The sequence below is a fragment of the Colletotrichum siamense genome (assembly GCF_013390195.1).
Source record: "Colletotrichum siamense strain Cg363 chromosome Unknown KSG_Cg363_contig05, whole genome shotgun sequence".
Classification (NCBI taxonomy): Eukaryota; Fungi; Ascomycota; class Sordariomycetes; order Glomerellales; family Glomerellaceae; genus Colletotrichum; species Colletotrichum siamense.
Window position 1 is genome coordinate 4,905,006 of NW_023501018.1, and position 16,667 is coordinate 4,921,672.

The 16,667-nt window shown below is 50.9% G+C and overlaps 5 protein-coding genes across 5 annotated transcripts; 4 read left to right on the forward strand and 1 right to left on the reverse strand.

Annotated features, from left to right (window-relative positions):
• Nucleotides 1-2,665: 2,665 nt before the first annotated feature.
• CGCS363_v008869 (Maltose permease MAL31) lies at nucleotides 2,666-4,352 on the forward strand (the record flags this gene model as incomplete). Its single annotated transcript, XM_036640718.1, has 2 exons — nucleotides 2,666-4,060; nucleotides 4,128-4,352. The coding sequence occupies 2 exons, from the start codon at nucleotides 2,666-2,668 to the stop codon at nucleotides 4,350-4,352; spliced, it is 1,620 nt and encodes a 539-aa protein (XP_036494649.1).
• Nucleotides 4,353-5,303: 951 nt separating this feature from the next.
• Nucleotides 5,304-6,786, forward strand: CGCS363_v008870 (uncharacterized protein; the record flags this gene model as incomplete). Its single annotated transcript, XM_036640719.1, has 3 exons — nucleotides 5,304-5,908; nucleotides 5,959-6,667; nucleotides 6,718-6,786. The coding sequence occupies 3 exons, from the start codon at nucleotides 5,304-5,306 to the stop codon at nucleotides 6,784-6,786; spliced, it is 1,383 nt and encodes a 460-aa protein (XP_036494000.1).
• Nucleotides 6,787-7,586: 800 nt separating this feature from the next.
• On the forward strand, nucleotides 7,587-8,330 carry CGCS363_v008871 (Acyl-protein thioesterase 1; the record flags this gene model as incomplete). Its single annotated transcript, XM_036640720.1, has 1 exon — nucleotides 7,587-8,330. The coding sequence occupies one exon, from the start codon at nucleotides 7,587-7,589 to the stop codon at nucleotides 8,328-8,330; it is 744 nt and encodes a 247-aa protein (XP_036493999.1).
• A 4,247-nt stretch (nucleotides 8,331-12,577) lies between these two features.
• CGCS363_v008872 (uncharacterized protein) lies at nucleotides 12,578-14,985 on the forward strand (the record flags this gene model as incomplete). Its single annotated transcript, XM_036640721.1, has 3 exons — nucleotides 12,578-12,849; nucleotides 12,916-14,779; nucleotides 14,827-14,985. 3 exons carry the CDS (start codon nucleotides 12,578-12,580, stop codon nucleotides 14,983-14,985), a joined length of 2,295 nt encoding a protein of 764 aa, XP_036493998.1.
• A 251-nt stretch (nucleotides 14,986-15,236) lies between these two features.
• On the reverse strand, nucleotides 15,237-16,176 carry CGCS363_v008873 (uncharacterized protein; the record flags this gene model as incomplete). Its single annotated transcript, XM_036640722.1, has 3 exons — nucleotides 15,237-15,242; nucleotides 15,325-15,894; nucleotides 15,952-16,176. 3 exons carry the CDS (start codon nucleotides 16,174-16,176, stop codon nucleotides 15,237-15,239), a joined length of 801 nt encoding a protein of 266 aa, XP_036493997.1.
• Between the last annotated feature and the right edge of the window lie 491 nt (nucleotides 16,177-16,667).

Below are 16,667 nucleotides of genomic sequence, written 5' to 3' on the forward strand. Positions count from 1 at the left end.
AACCTATTACGTCGATGGAGCGCCCACTAGAGCACCATTCAAAGGAGGTCCAGTCCAGATATATGGCGAAGAAGAAATCGAATGTCCGGGGCTTCCAAACGTCGTCCAAGCAGATGATTACAGCGAAGGCTCAAACAGTCCGACACCACTTCTCCTATCGACCAAAGCTTACGAAAGTCTAATCCACAAATTCAAAGATGAAGGCTGTTTTAAAGGGCTCGCGCTCCACCCGACACAGCTTCCTTCTTTGTCGCACACAAGAGTCTACTTCAGGCTCTACTTCCATCGCTTTCATCCAGCGTATCCTTTCTTGAGGAAGTCAAGATCCATATATGACTCGGAATCTAATTGGCTTGTTCTTCTCGCTATATGTGCCATTGGATCGAGATATGCCCCAGGCGTCAACAATCACAGCCAAAAAGAGACACTGTTCCTTTTGCTCGAAAAGGCTGTATTCCATCACAATTCGGAACACGATGACTCAAGATTACCCGCACGCTGGGGCTCGTTCTGCGAAGCTAAATCGGATGACAACTGGGCCATGGGAGTTGTTCAAGCAACGATTCTCTATCTCGTGTGCAAATCGCGGGATCCGAAGAAAGACCCCAACCGATTGGACGTGGTGGCGCGCCAATTTCTTCGTGAATGCTGCCGCGAACTCGGCCTGTTGAACATGGCAACTACAAAATCAACGAACATAGAATCTGCTCCAAAAGAGGACCTATTGAAAGCTTGGATTCAGAAGCAATCCCGTATCCGAACTGGGATGATGATATGGGTAAGACGTTCCACTCGGACTATTCCGACCTTGACTATTGTCTTGCTACGGGAAAAGCTAACGAGTCTGAAATGCTGCAGATTCTTGACTCTATCTTGGCTTTGGAGTTCAATCAAGAACCTCTACTTAGGTTGGGCGACGTCAAAGGCGTTTTGCCCTGCCCGGAGCCGCTGTGGGAGAAACCAGACTTGGAAGAAATCTCAAGAGATAACTCCAAAACAGGTACGTGCTTTGGCGTCTTATAATCATAAAAGGAACCATTAATGACCATTGTTATATGAAGTCCGAATCCATGATGCACTTAGCATGTTGTATACAGGAAAGAAGTTGCCTCCAAACATTGGAGATTTTGGCACAATTGTCTTGACCTACGCCGTTTGTCGACGGACGAAGGATGCTATATATCAACACCAATCAAAGCTTTCTTCGTGGACGCCAACAGCGGACGTCGCCAAGCATTCTGAGGAGGAACTCGTTGAAGAAACGTGGCCACCATCGCTTCCAATTCTCTCAAGATGGAGAAACAGTGCATGCGACTGCTTAGACTTGCTTCATTGGAACGCCAACGCCATAATTGCGAAAGCCGGAGGCTGGGAGCATCCAGCACTGTTACACCTACACCTCTCTCGACTGATTCTGTTAACACCGATAAACCACATGAGGACGCTTGCCGTGGCAGCCTCGTTGGGTACCTTCGGTAGATCGGTTGACAAGTCGAAGGTGGAAATAGCGAGAACGAGCATCGCCAAATGGGCGATAAACGATCAATACAAGGCCAGGTTATCGATCATTCACGCCGGGGCTCTTCTGTGGCATATTCGACGCTACAGCATTAAAAATGTTCTGGAGCCCTTCGCCATCTTCGCCTCTACTCTGGTTATCTGGTCTTACAGCACCATGATGCTATTTTTGAACCAGCATAACGCTGCGTTAACACAGATGCCGGGAACTTCACGAGGAGAGCATTCCCGGGATGGTTTCATGGCATCACAGGCAAGTCCAAACGACACAGGCGGAGCGGGAGATGAGTCTGAGGAACCAGAGCCGAAGTTCTTGCACCTGGATAGACCATGCGATGATGAGATGGTGCAGACGTACGTGAAGCTGGGGCACCATATGTCGGGGCACGTTGCGAAAGTTGGCGACATTTGCCACGAAGGTGCACCCAAGAAGATTTTACGTGAAGGTATTCGAATGTTGACTGGCAAATGTGGACATGAGTCGGAGCTTCCGGGTGAGAACTTGGGGGGAGGCGGTTCATTGGAGCAGCAGGGGATCTGGGAGGTTGAGCAGCCCTTCGCAGATTTGCTAGCATCCCTTGTTCAGTCTAATTCCGACTGAGAATGAAACTAATTTCTCCTCAGCAAATATTCACACGTTTATCCGTCATTTTCGTCCGATCTGATCTTGATAGCCTGATTATCTGACATCTCCACCGGAGAGACACAGATCAAAGGAAGCTGCTTGGAGAATCCACTTGCAGAACATCCCACATGCTCCGGTGGCACGACACCACTCCGGCGGGGGTGGAGCTCAGCACCGACGAAGCTGAAAGTCAGGTAAACCTATTCCGCAGTAGCAAAGCTAACCGTAGTTTAGCTTCGTTCCGTATGCGAATTACCCCAGGTTTTATCCAGGATGCGTGCGGGGAATTCAACTACGCCCCTGGGCAGGAGAGCGAGACCGGCAAATTTCTGTTGACTGACCTATACATGTATATATGACAGAAGTCTCCACAGAGTTTGTAACACTGTTTGCTGATCTTGTACGAATCATCTCGTCTTTTTCGGGTTGAGTGTCTCTCATTCGGTCCATCATCAACCGAGACCTTCCGTTATCACACACAAACTGCTTGTCTCAAAGCCTACACTAAGTGCGACTCTCGCAATGGCACCCAAACATGACGACGATGCGGTCGATATCGCTGAGCATGAACAAGCTCATGCCAATGAGTACGAGATCAAGGACCTGGCCTTGGCTAGACAAGCCGCCGAGGACGAGCACAGTCTTGGCTTCCTTGAAGCCATCCGCCTGTATCCCAAGGCTGCGCTGTGGTCCGTCCTAGTTTCCGCCTCGATTATCATGGAAGGATACGACATCGTCCTCATTTCATCCTTCTTCGCTCAACCTGCTTTCAGAGAGCATTATGGAGAATACGTTCCAAGCAAAGGATCTTACGAAATCACCGCCGCCTGGCAAAACGGACTCAGCAACGCCGTGAGTGTTGGCACTATCATCGGGGCCTTCGCCAACGGCTACTTCACCCACCGTTTCGGATACCGAAAGGTTCTTCTGGTGTCCCTCGCTTCAATCTGCTGCTTCATCTTCATCTCTTTCTTCTCGCCAAATCTTCCAGTACTGCTCGTAGGCCAGTTCCTTTGCGGAATTCCATGGGGTGTCTTCGCAACAACAGCCCCGGCTTACGCATCAGAAGTTTGCCCTCTTGCGCTACGCGGCTATCTCACCGTTTACGTTAATTTATGCTGGGCTCTCGGTCAGCTCATTTCAGCCGGTGTTCAAGCTGGGTTCTCGGAGAGAGTCGGTCAATGGTCTTACCGGGTACCGTTTGCTATTCAATGGGTGTGGCCGCTCCCTCTTTTCGCGATCCTGTGGTTCGCACCAGAGTCGCCTTGGTACTTTGTCCGCCTGGGCAAATATGACCAAGCCGAAATGTCGATCCTCCGCCTCAGTTCGCCTTCGCAGCGCAGCCAGGCGAAGCAGAAAGTGGCCATGATGATCCACACAAACGAGATCGAGGCACAAATGGATGAAGGCACATCCTACATGGACTGCTTCCGAGGTGTCGACCTGCGCAGAACCGAGATCGCGTGCCTTGCATTCGCTGCTCAGCCGTTTTGTGGATCCGCAATGGGAGGTACGCCAACCTACTTCTTTGTTCAGGCTGGGCTCTCCACCTCAATTTCATTCCAAATGTCTGTCGGGGGACTTGGAATTGCCTCAGTTGGCACGATCGTGGCTTGGGGTCTTCTTCATATGTGCGGGCGCCGTACTCTGTGTCTATGGGGCCTTGGCCTTTTGACCCTCATACTTGTCGTGGTCGGTTCGATCAGTGCCGGCGCACCCAACTCAGATGCTGCAAACTATGGTCAAGCCGGCATGATGCTTGCCTGGCTAGCTGTCTATTATCTTACCGTCGGCCCGATCTGTTACGCCATCATTTCCGAAGTCTCATCCACGCGCCTCCGCAACAAGAGCGTGTGTCTGAGCCGAATCACTTACTACGTGGCTCAGATAATCTGCAACGTCATTAATCCGTATATGGTGAGTATCTAAAATCGTTGTTATTAGCTCTAGTATCAGAAGGTCATGATAATAACCCCGAACCTAGCTCAATCCGACGGCGGGAGGCTGGAAAGGCAAGACTGCATTCTTTTGGGGCGGATGTGCGTTTGTCTTCTTCATCTGGACATACTTCCGGTTGCCTGAGACTAAGGGCAAGACTTTTGAAGAGCTTGACATCCTGTTTGCTAGAGGTGTTAAGGCATCGGACTTTGCTTCCTACAAGGTTGATGCATATGCAGGCGGGGAGGAGGCTTTGACTAGAGAAGGTTGAGTTCAAATTTTCACCTCATCTTCCTGTTTTGCTGTATGCGGAGGGATGAATGATACATCACGGTCAATCCTCTGTCCCGACAGGACCCGTCTGAAGTTGCCAGTGTCGCTGTGAAGCAATGGTTCAGGTAATTCGCCTATTGAAGTTGTGTCTACTTGAATTTTCTAAAAGCTCTTGGAGCGTTACACTACCAGTAGAAACTTTGCTGCTAGTCGCAATTCGTTGACGGTCTTTGCACTTCACTGTTCAAAGAATCTTGCTATCCTGGCGGACGGCCGCTGCATTAGGTCTAATAGTTTACTTCACACCAATAGTACTTAATATTATCCCTATCGTCCCTGTCGTATCTGTCGTCCCTCTCGTCGTCTCTATCGTCGTTGCAAATGTCCCTGTTATCGTCTATGTCTACTACCCCCCGGTGAGCGGAATTCTTTCCAAGACTTTAGAGTTCTTCAGCATCGCCGAATAGAAAAGATCACGTCATTAATCACTTATTTACCGCATTTCAAAATATTCGCCCTTCAATTGCGCGTAGTTTTTGCTTTAGTAAATCGATTTCTCCGGGGAAAGTTAATTGATCATCTCGTAACGGCGATCAACGAGTCGTCGCTCAACAGAATTTCCCGGCGGGGGTGGAGGGCGTCACCTCGGCAGTGGATCTGATGGGGTGATCACACTCAAACACCACCAACTTATTCCAGCGGTACTTTGCGGGGTTGTTGCGGGGAAGCTTGGGTTGTGATGGGAATGGAGTCAATTTCCAAGCTCGAATATTGCCAAAAGTCGATGCTCCGATGGGGAACCTGGAATCCGGTGATGAACCAAATGCGAGATCGCCAAATCTTGCGATTGAAGTTGAAATGGTTGGTATATAAGTCAGACGGAATGATATGAAAATGTTGAAGCATCATCAGCATCGTTCTTTCATGCGTTCACGACACCAATACCATCATGAAGCTCGACAATCTTTTTTCGGCGCTCTTGGTGGCCCTGACCATTGGCCCAGCCACTGCCCTCATCGTCCCGCGTGCAACATCGGGCGCTGCGACTGTTGACCTCAGCACTTCGACTGGAGAGGCTCGATTTCTTGGATCAGCGTTCATCTACGGATTTCCTGACAATGGAACAAGCGCAGACAGCTCCATTCCCGATTCCTTCGCAACTGACATCAAGTTCAATGCTTGCCGTGCCGGCGGCGCCCAAACACCATATGCTGGATGGGCTGGTGGTGGATATGACGGCTATATCGGACGTTTCAACTCTACCCTTTCCAACTACAGGACTACTCGCAAATATGGAGCAGGCTTTATCTTGCTTCCCCATGACCTGTGGGGCTCTGACGGTTCTTTGGGAGGAGACGGACTATATCCGGGAGACAATGGAGACTGGTCTGAGATGGAGGCTTTCCTCGCGCAAGTTGTCAAGGATCTTAAAGAAAACAACATGCTTGAGGGGCTGGTATTCGACATCTGGAACGAACCCGAGCTTGAAATCTTCTGGGCGCGCTCTTGGGACCAGTACTTAGAGTACTATGTTCGTGCTCACAGAATCATCAGGTCAGTACTGCACACTTTCTCAGCGTAGCCGAGGCTAAGGTACATACTAGAGCCGAACTTCCCGATACTCGTATTAGCGGGCCATCTGGTGCAACTGTGCCTGACTTTCAGAGTTCGACCTGGACTTCTTGGCTGGCCACCATATCGGCAAACGATACGGTCCCCGATATTTACTCTTGGCATCAGATTGGAGACACAGGCCGTGAGCTCGACAAGGTCATTCCTGATTTCAATACACTTCTCAGCCAGCACAATCTCCCACAGAGAGCGATCGACATAAACGAGTATGCAGCGCCCGAAAGACAGAACCCTGCCAACTCTGCCTTCTATCTGGCCCAGCTTGAACGTCATAACCTGCGCGGTTTGAGGGCGAACTGGGGCAGTGGTGCAGGTCTACATGATCTGATGGCCGACCTGGTCTTCAAGGATTCCGACGGCAACTATAAGCCCAACGGCGATTGGCAGACGTACAAGTACTACGCCGGGATGACAGGCGATCGCGTTGCCACGGCGGCATCACCGGACCTGAAATTCGATGTCTTTGGGACTATTTCTGAGAATAATGTCAAGCTTCTTGTAGGAACTCAGTCTCTTCAGGCCTCGTATGAGATCAGCATCTCGGGTTTGGGTCGTATTGGACTGCCTGCCGACGGGAGCGTTTTGATACGTACTCTTCGGTTCGACTTCGATGGCCGCTCGGGCTTGATTGAAGGTCTTGTTGATCTTGGCACGGCTGAATACACATACACATCTGATACGGTTAGTCCATTTCTTTTCACATCAATTGTGTTTGGCTGATCTTCTCCTAGCTCATCATTCCTGTTGAAACTCCGACAAACTCGACTGCGTTTGCATACGAGTTCTCTGGCAGCCAGTAAATCAAAATGGAGTAGAAAATGCAGGGTCTGGGACAGTGCTATCTGCAGTATGACTTGATATATTGTGAGACCAGAAGGGATAGGCACGCCACACGGCATGCAGAACATGATCAAAGCTGGCTCTATGACTACAAAATATCAATCACAAGTCTGGTTTGCACTGTATCCTTGACCATTCAACCTCACACATAAAATGCATAGTGCAGCAACGTCTTGCTTTCAAAAGAGCTGTCATAAGCTTTGCTGCCTAGGCGAATCCAGCTAATCGGGCGGAAATCATGGCTTTTACTTAGGTACGTAGTAGATATATATTTATTTGAGCTATCATGATTGTGAGTCTTGTTTTTGTTATTATTGTCGTCGTCGTTGTCGTCGTCGTCGTTGTGATTTCTATTGGCGTTACCGTTGTCATCGTATTATTAGCTTCAATGTTGTTAGCCTATCCGCCCAGAGAACAGAATTCGCCGTAATCAGCCATGCTAAACATACCAGTTTGATGCGAAAAGTCTGGAAAGTCAACAGCTTACAAATGAACACATACTGGGAAGAAACCTTTACGGTTCGCGGATAAACACGAAATGCACCTGGTGATATAACCTTGTGAGGCTGCCACTCAGGTCCATACCTCAGGTGCTTCAGGTCTCCACTAGGAAGTCCAACAGCGTCCCCGTGCATCCTTTTCAACTGAACCCCCAAAACACCCTTCCATCTCCAACTTACCGCAATCACCATCTTCTCCCATTTCAACTCAACTCAACCTGCGCAGGCCCATCACGAAGACCCCACTTAGCACCACAAACATGCATTTCACCAAACACTGCATCGAGCCTCGGGCGGCGCACACCCACACGGTCGTCTTTCTCCACGGCAGAGACAGCATCTGCAACGAGTTCGCAGATGAGCTTTTCGAGAGCGAAGCGTCAGAACCGGCAAACCAGCCAAGAACCCTCCCAGACCTGTTACCATCTGTTCGATGGGTCTTCCCCGGGGCCGCTGTGATTCCATCTGAGAGGTTCGGCACCAACATGTCACAGTGGTTTGATGTCTGGTCACTGGAAAATCCAGAAGAGCAGGCCGATATCCAGAAAGCCGGCCTGAGACGAAGTATCGAATTCCTAGTCAACTTAATCGAGAGCGAATCCAACTTGGTCTCCCTGGAAAAGATATTCTTATGCGGTATCAGCCAAGGATTTGTAACTTCAGTTGCCGCTTTGCTGTCTACGTCAAAGTTAGGCAGTTTGGGTGGGCTGATTGGCTGGTGCAGCTGGATGCCACCGGCAGTTGTCATCGAAGAATTGGCGGAGAAACGTTCGCCATATCACCAGAAAAGCGTTGCACAACCATCGATTAACCCCCCTATTTTCCTCGCTCACGCCGTGGATGATGAGATTATTGATATCAGGCTCGGTCGTCAGTTGCGGAGGACTCTTGGGTCATTTTGCAAGACAGTTGAATGGCATGAGTATGATTCAGGGGGTCACTGGGTCAACGAGCCACAGGGTGTGGATGACATGGTGAGCTTTCTGAGGCTCAACATGCATTAGACAGAACAAGCCTATCAGAACTTCTCAATGGACACATTCTGATGAGGACGGATGCCTACGGGACGGTTGTATGTTGTCAATTGCGAAGTTCATTCCTCGAATCGTGACTTCAAGTATCGGGGCATTTCAATGAGATGTGCGTGGGACTAGGCAACATATCCTTATGCGTGGATAGCGACATCGTAACTAGCGTCAAAATTCGTGCTCCGGTCTAGCATAAGACCCAATCAACCGTCCCTCCACACATACAAGGTGAAAAACAATTCGCAACCGTTAGCCCGGATCTTAGCATGCGATGCCGGTCCGGATGGGGCATGGGAACGGTCAGCATTCGAGCGATGCAGAATCCCCTCTCAATGGGAGCCGACCAAGTAACGGTTTGATCGAAGCTAGGGCCGGGTCTCGCTAAATAGCGGGATACGTTTTGAGTTAGAGGTGATGTATTTACGAAGTCTTGGCACTATCTGAACTCTTGTGGTGGCTGAGACAAAACCTCAAAATGGCAGATCTTGGTTTGCACTGGCTCCAAGCCGGGGAAATCGCACACATGTACATTCAAAACCTTGAAGTTTATTTGTCCCTTTCGTGACAATAAGACCTATGACATGTGTGCATAATGGGAGCATGGAGAACAGTAAAGAACACCAATTAAAGGAGTTGACGGAGCCTGTTCAAGTATCAATTCAATGGAGACAAAAGCTTCCAGCCACTTCCTGCAGCTGAAGCAGATGGATTTGTGACTGTGTACGTGTAACTCTTTAGAGCTCATTGGTTATCGGTATTTAATCATTAGGATTGGCTGTTGCAAGTTGCAAAGAAATAGCTTCCATTTTCTTTTAGATCACCAAACCTCATCCAGGAGCATGCTTTAGGAACGGTTTCGTTCGGAGCCGAGCGAACATGAATTCAGGTGAGGCTAACAAGTAGATAGTCTGGAAGTGTTAGGCATCGATACAACGAAGCTGTGCTATCGTCTTTCATTGGACAGTTATTCACCCACCTCTTTCTTTTGCTTCTAGTTTATCTCCATAGGGCCTAAGTGATTGGTCTGAAAGGGAGGGGAGGTGAATCGACATCAGCCCCGGATGCGTCTAGACACCAAGCCACGTACCCAGATCTACCGTTATCCCCATGACCGGAAGTTCAGAAGTCAGTCAATCATCTCCATGCCAAATGCCATTTAGAAATCTTCAACTGCCGGATACTCCTTAGCCTTCAGTGGCCGCTGGAATCCCGAGACAACTTGGGCCTGGTCTCCGCTTCGGTTAATAGTCGTGGAGTACTTACACATCAATCATGACGCGTCGCAGTGAGAACAACAAGACATCACTTTTGTGACAGTCTTGGACACCAGCTATCGAGAAAACAACCCTCTTGAATAAAGTGGCTTGCGATGGATCTGAAGCAGTAGAGCGAAGCATATCGTCGCTTGATCGAGCAATGTACCCGACCGATCACTTGCATCTTATCTATGCTGCTGATCTGTCACGGTCTAAGCGTATTAAAGAATGTGGCTATCTATGAAGATGAGAGAAACTTTCCCATGCATGATGAAAACGATTGAGGTACGTTGTTCACCTTATCGAATGCTAGCCTACCGTGGCCTTGGGTCTGCGTGCTGGTATGGCTTACACGCAGTGAGGACTCATGGCTAACGGCGATCGACCATGATCTTCATTATTGGATATCATTCACATGAGTGATCGAGAGGTCTCTGGAGAATCTTGCGATTTATGCTAGTCGCTGTGTCACCATTTCTGGAACCCGGTGAGCGTCGTCCCAAGGCTCTTAGCCCAGTCAACTACAAAGCCATGAATACTCATTATATGGCAATCATGCAAGAGTTAAGTAAGTACAGACCACAGCAACGGCGACGACATCAACAACAACAGAGATGATAGCATTCATACAAGAAGGGTCAACCCAGTAGGAAAGAAAGGAAAGATACTACATTGCACGCCCAGTACTCCGCCCAATGAAGTCAAAGTATCCACCAAATTCACAAAATTATGAGTATGAAGCTTGCTCTTCGCTACGAAAGCACATTGAACGCTCATTCCACCCAACAACAATCACCACATATCCAACATCATGATGCCCCAAAGGGCCAGAACGCCAATGCTTAGTGGGCTGTGAGCAAGATGGGGTAGCTCAAAGGCTCTATGCGTCGAGCCAGCGTAGATCACGAAGCGAGGCGGGGGGCTTTCTGTTGGACTGCCAACCACTGTGGTTGGGGATCCTCCTTGAGTCTGGGTCGTAGAATCTGGATTTTGGCCGTTTCCAGTTGGGACGTTTTGGGAGAAGCCACCACCGTCGATCGGACCCGTTGCGCCGGGCCCAGCAGGAGGTTGAGGAGGCCCGCCGCCATTGAGCGATGCAGCTGGCACACTTCCACCCAAATTTACGGTGGCAGAAGGATTGGGAACCGCGCCATCGGGCAAAATGCTAGGCGTTGCTCCCTGGTTCGGAACATTGGCAGGTACGTTTTGCCCAGGATTTTGCCCAGGGTTTGGTACAGGGTCTGGTCCGGGATTTGAAGCGATGGGTGATGCTGTCGGAAGCGCCATAGTGGGAGCCAGCTCTGCCTTGACCCATGGACAGCCGTCTTCTTGGGTCATGTTGATTATAATGGTCTGCACGGGAGCCATCATTGTATAGGTAACAGATGGAAGGCCCGTTACTCCGGCTGCACAGCCATCTTCCCGCGGGCTGATACGTGGTGCCGCGAGAGCCAGGCCGAACAGCAAAGGAAGAAATGTCGTGCGTGACGGACACATGGAGAGCATGATGTCGACTGCTGTGGAAATAATCAATATTGGAGTGATGACGGGAGCTGTTTGAAAAGGCAAGTCTCAACATTTACAGAATAAGCATCTTATTATACGCCGGCTACTGACAATCATGCAGCTCATTATGCTGGCCGGGAGACCTCGAGGAGCTCTTTGGGTGGATGTCTGCATCCGGCCTCGGCTTCTTACTTTCTAGGGGAATAGAGGGAGCGATCTTCCCGGGTTTTGGGAGTCGTGATAATCAAACGTCATTACTTTCAACCAAGCTGCAACAGCCTTTAGCTGAAAGTGGCTTTGCTGGCGGCCCAGCGAAAACGGACTTTTCAAGCCACTGGAGACCAATTCCTTTAGTGCCCGAGACCTAAGGTATTTCAGCGGCTTCTCCTCAACTGCTCCAACGTCTACCAAGTTGTCAGTGGGCAATAGTGAGGCTAAACCTTATATCCATACTACCAGTGCAACCGGAGGGCTTTGGGAAAGACTTACCGACTTGCACCATCTGTGTTGGGAATAGCCCCAGTCAGCCTAACGATAGCGCAATATCTCATTGGCCGACGGCAGGTACGCCTGTCTCGGGCCGACGAGATATCTCTGCCTCCCGGGTTGCCAACTTTGGTCACCTGGTAGGATCGCTAAGCATCGGGGGAGAAAAGGAGAGGTCCCGAGGACCAGGTTTGCGGCGCCATCGCCAAGGTGAAGTGTTCTAGATTCGGCAATTATATGACATCATGAGATCTTACAATGACCGTGAGTATGTCGCAAACTCACTGTCGCTCTTGAACGATTGCGATGACAGACTGTCGACCGATTCAGTCTACTATGCTCGGTGAGCTGCATAATAATCGGTGAAATTGTCATCTTCCGAGTAAAGCCCCAGGAGGGAGTTCGCGATGGATTTTGTTGCAATGTAATGAGGCTAGTACAAAGCTCCGTGAAATAATTCGGGCCAAATAAGAATATTACCCTCTAACCGCACCTAGTTTGGCAGGGACAAACAGAAATTACCGAAGCCGTCACCTGAAGTTGATTTCAGCTGTGATTCAGATGAGCCTCACACTGAGCCTTTTGGTAAATTGGGCTTAGTACGTGCTTAGCGACGAAATCCTGAGACATTGATCGACGTTACGCTTGCGGCGAAGTTTCGGAGATCGTCATTTTCAAGCCGCGGGCCGTTGATGGTTAACATTATCCCCCGGATGCATTCCAACACGACCGGGTCGAGACTCAGCTCGGTTAAAACAGTCTAGACTCTTCAGCATATTGAGGGTCATGTGACACCTCCAACAATACATTGAGCAGGGTGTAAGGCCGACCTACAAGAGCCTTCGCAGGACGTGGGATATCACGAGAGTCCTTCGATGCTCATCCGTTGAAGTCTTTCTCGTTCACTGTTGTGGTTTTATTGCCCAAACTCTCGTTCAATAATTCCTCACTAACTGTCCGGCACAGATCGCAAAAATGCAAGATCTCCTTCTGCGTGGTGCCCTTGTCACCCTTTGCATGCTGCTATGGTTCAGATTAGCAAACTCGCAGTGCATCCTTCCTGATGATCAAGGTGTTATCAAGCAGTATGTATTGGTGGTCGACCAGACTCCTGTGCGTCTGAGCGCCGCCATCTGCTCAAATACCACGATTACCGTTGCTGGCACCACCGTGCCAGTGACAAATGCTCCCACAGTTTTGCTCTCCGACTTTATTGTCGAGAACACCATCACATATACCTCAACTCTGTAAGTAACATCGACATGGATCCTTTCCTCTGTAAGGGACCAATTCTTGTACTAACTCATGCACAGAAGCCCAAGCGCCACTTTCAATGGCCCGGTCTCAACAATCACGAGGGGAGTGCCTCAAGGCACTGCTCTCTCAACTATTGTTTTGGGACCACAAGCAAGTTCTGAAGTTGGCACGGAGATTATTTTGGAGCCGTTTCCCGCAGGCCAGCAAGGCCCATTTGATCCTCAGAACGCCATTTCGTCATCCTTCAATCCAGCCCAGTCAGCGCCTGGATTCATTCCTGAGAACGCATTTCCCGAACGGGTCGAGACCATGACTGCACCTTGGACCGGCACAGTCACGTCGACTTTAGCGCTTCCTGCTCAAGGCACAGACGACATCGAAAGGCAGATCATCTTGACACCGGCCTCAGCGCCGTTCCCAGGTCCAATAACAGCTGCTACAAGCCCATGGACCGGCACAATGACCACGACATTGACGATACCACCTGTTGGTACAGACTCCATCGCCTTGCAGCTCGTCTTGACACCCGCCGATGGGGCTGCACCTACGGGAGCGGCCCCGGCTGGGTTGTTCACTACTTTGACAGCCATCGGTACTGCACCAATCACATCAACCGTCCTTTTGCCCCCAGCGGGTAGCGATACTGTCGGAACGGAAATCATTGTGGTGCCAACTACTGTTGGGGACGATGATCCGGACATTTTCCCCGCGGTATATGTTCCAACAACCGCAACCGGGCCTGGGACACTAACAACCACCTTCACAATCCCACCTGCTGGAACAGATACGACTGGAACTCTGTTAATTCTCGATCCGGCCTTAACTCCATCACCTTCCAGCGATGGAAGCGATGGTGGCAGCGACGACGGGAACGACGATGGTCCTCTCGATGCCTTTTTTGGCCCGTTCACAACTGTTACTGCCCCCTTCACAGGCCTTGCGCCAACAACTATTGATCTTCCACCAAGTGGAGGTGATGGCACTGGAACTAGAGTCGTTCTGACTCCAACTCCGCAGCTCAGGCCGTTCAACGGACCTGTTGTCAGAGTTGCGGCAACCGTTACTGGTACAATCTTCACCACCGTAACCATCCTTCCAGCACTGGCGGATGGCACAGCTACTGCGATTGTTATCAATCCAGCAAACACAGATCCTGGCGTAGCTCCCGCCGGAAACTTGCCGGCTACCCCAGCCGTGATTCCAGCAGGACCTACGGGACCACCAGACTTTGGCGTCCTAGATCCAAGCTCGGCACCAGCTGACCCAGTGTTGCCTGCGATAGTCTCACCTGTAGTTCCGGGAGGAAACAACATCTTTACAAGCACGTTCGACGGTTCCGTCACCTCTACGATCACATTCCCTCCTGGACCCTCAGGCCAACCAGGTTCGACGGTGATACTTGTTCCAAGTAGCGTTCAAGTGCCCACCACCGCAGCTTCAATCCCGGTAGACCCGGCTCTTTTCTCCAGCAACAACGGCGGGCAAGCATTATCAGCCACAACTGGTTCCGTGGTTCCGTCTAATGGCCCCGGAAACACTGTTTCCCCTGCTCCTGGGCCCGTCACTTCGACAGGGCAGCCACTGCCTAGCAGCTTGGTACCCTCCCAAAGCGCTCCTCCAGCTGGCGGGTCTTCCGAAGTTCCACAAGACGCCAGCGTGTTGTCGCCCACGTCTCCTATAACCCCGGCTACATCCTCTTCAGCTGGACCCTCGCAGGGAACCAATACTGCCGCTACTGCCGTCTCAAGTCCTAGAGTTGCAACTTCCTCGCAAGGGGGGCCATCCAGTCAGCCTGTTGCTCCTACTTCAGTGGATCCGAACTCTCGTACTACTTCAACAACTTCGGACGTAGTTCTTCCCGACTCACTTACTTCCGCCAGCAGCAACTCGGGTACCTCTCCATCCACGACAATCATTAGAGTCACAGTCACACAAAGTACGAGCGCGGCCAGAACTCCAGGTTCTAGTACGAACATCTCGAACACCCTTGCAACGCCGTCTACATCTTCACCTTCGACGTCCCCCACTGGGAGTATAGTTCCAGACGTTTTGCAATCCACATCAAGTACCCAGTCAACTACTGCAACCTCGAGTACTACCGGACTTCAGACTTCGTCCACATCTAGAAGCTCCGTCTCAACCAGTGGCATTCCGGTCCCTCCAGGCTTGACCTCAACAACCTCGCAGTCTAGCATCAGTAGCACAGCCACTCTAGTATCTACCCGGTCGTCATCTACAAATAGCGCCGTATCAAGCAGTCCATCTGTTGCAACTTCGAGTTCTGCCGGTCCTCCGCCTTCTGCAACCTCCTCCGCCACACCCACAAGCCGGACAAGCGGGTCTGTCACGCCCGTCTCGTCAATTACACCTTCTAGCTCTAGCACTGGTGGAAGCACCAGTCAGTCGGGATCCACAGCTAGCTCGCTATCAAGTGGCACTGGAAGTGTCACAGCTCGTTCTCCTACGTTGTCGACGACTAGCTCTTCCACATCAGGCGCTGGTACATCCTCGGGACCATCGGCATCGAGTTCGTCCACTGGAGTCACCAGTCTATCAACAAGCTCCATATTGCCACCTGTCAGCACGTCTTCTGGGAACATCCAGTCGACCTCGTCAACATCAACCAACCCTAGCAGCTCATCTCCAACTCCACCAGGAACAGTATCCAGCAGTACATCTCCCGGACCCCAGGGTCCAACCTCATCTGCATCTACTAGCTCATCCCCCCAGCCGACACCCTCAAGCTCTTCCGGGCTGTCTACCTCAAGTGCTTCTACGCCATCTACCCGTTCCTCTGCGTCACCAATCAGCTCTTCCTCAACTTCTTCAGGGGCGTCGTCGACTGTGTCCTCTAGTCTCAGCTCGTCGGCCTCTTCGTCTGGAAGTTCGTCTGTCGCACCAGCATCTAGCTCTTCTGCGTCATCAACAGCTAGCACCTCGGCATCTTCAGTCTCGAGCTCCTCTACCTCATCCGCCGTGAGCTCTACAACTACTGGAACACCAAGCTCTAGCTCTTCTTCCTCGTCATCGACGACCTCTCAAGTGGCTGGCTCTACCACATCCCAAGCATCTACGTCTTCTACTTCATCTACCTCCTCATCTTCCTCTACTTCCTCATCCTCATCCACTCCAACATCCACCCCAGCCTCTACAGTCTCATCTACAACCTCAACAACATCCTCTTCTAGCACTTCAACTAGCCTGACATCCTCATCGTCAATCAGCTCATCAAGCTCATCAAGCTCGTCTAGCTCGTCTAGTTCATCTAGCTCCATCACATCCCTGACGCCCGTCCCACCTATCTCGACCACACGCATCGTCCCAACTACATCCTTCACTGGCTGTGTGGTCACTGCAACGGCGACAAGCACACCAACATGCGGCGTCACCCTTCCTGGAGCTTGCGCTCAACTGCCAACCACCAACGGTCTCATCCCATTGACCCTGGTCACGGCGGATTGCTTGCTAGATCTTGGGCCTTTCGCCGTCGGGCCCGTCGCGCTCTGTCTCACAGCAAACCTCGGTCTCAACCCTCAGGGCCAGCCGATCGCAGACTGCCTTCTCCGGACACTCGGAGCATCCTGCCCGCAAACCATTCCTCAGCCCTGTGTCGATCTTCAAGTCTCCAATGGCATCGACTTGTTGGTCGATATTCCCACCTGTGTCGCTGCTCTTGGCCCTTACAACTCTGGTGCAGCTGCCGTCTGTCTTGCTCTGAACTCCATCACCAGCGCCACCACAGGATTGTCCATCTTCGGATGTCTCCAAGGCGCCTTCAGCACCACTCCAACCGTCACCACCACGACCA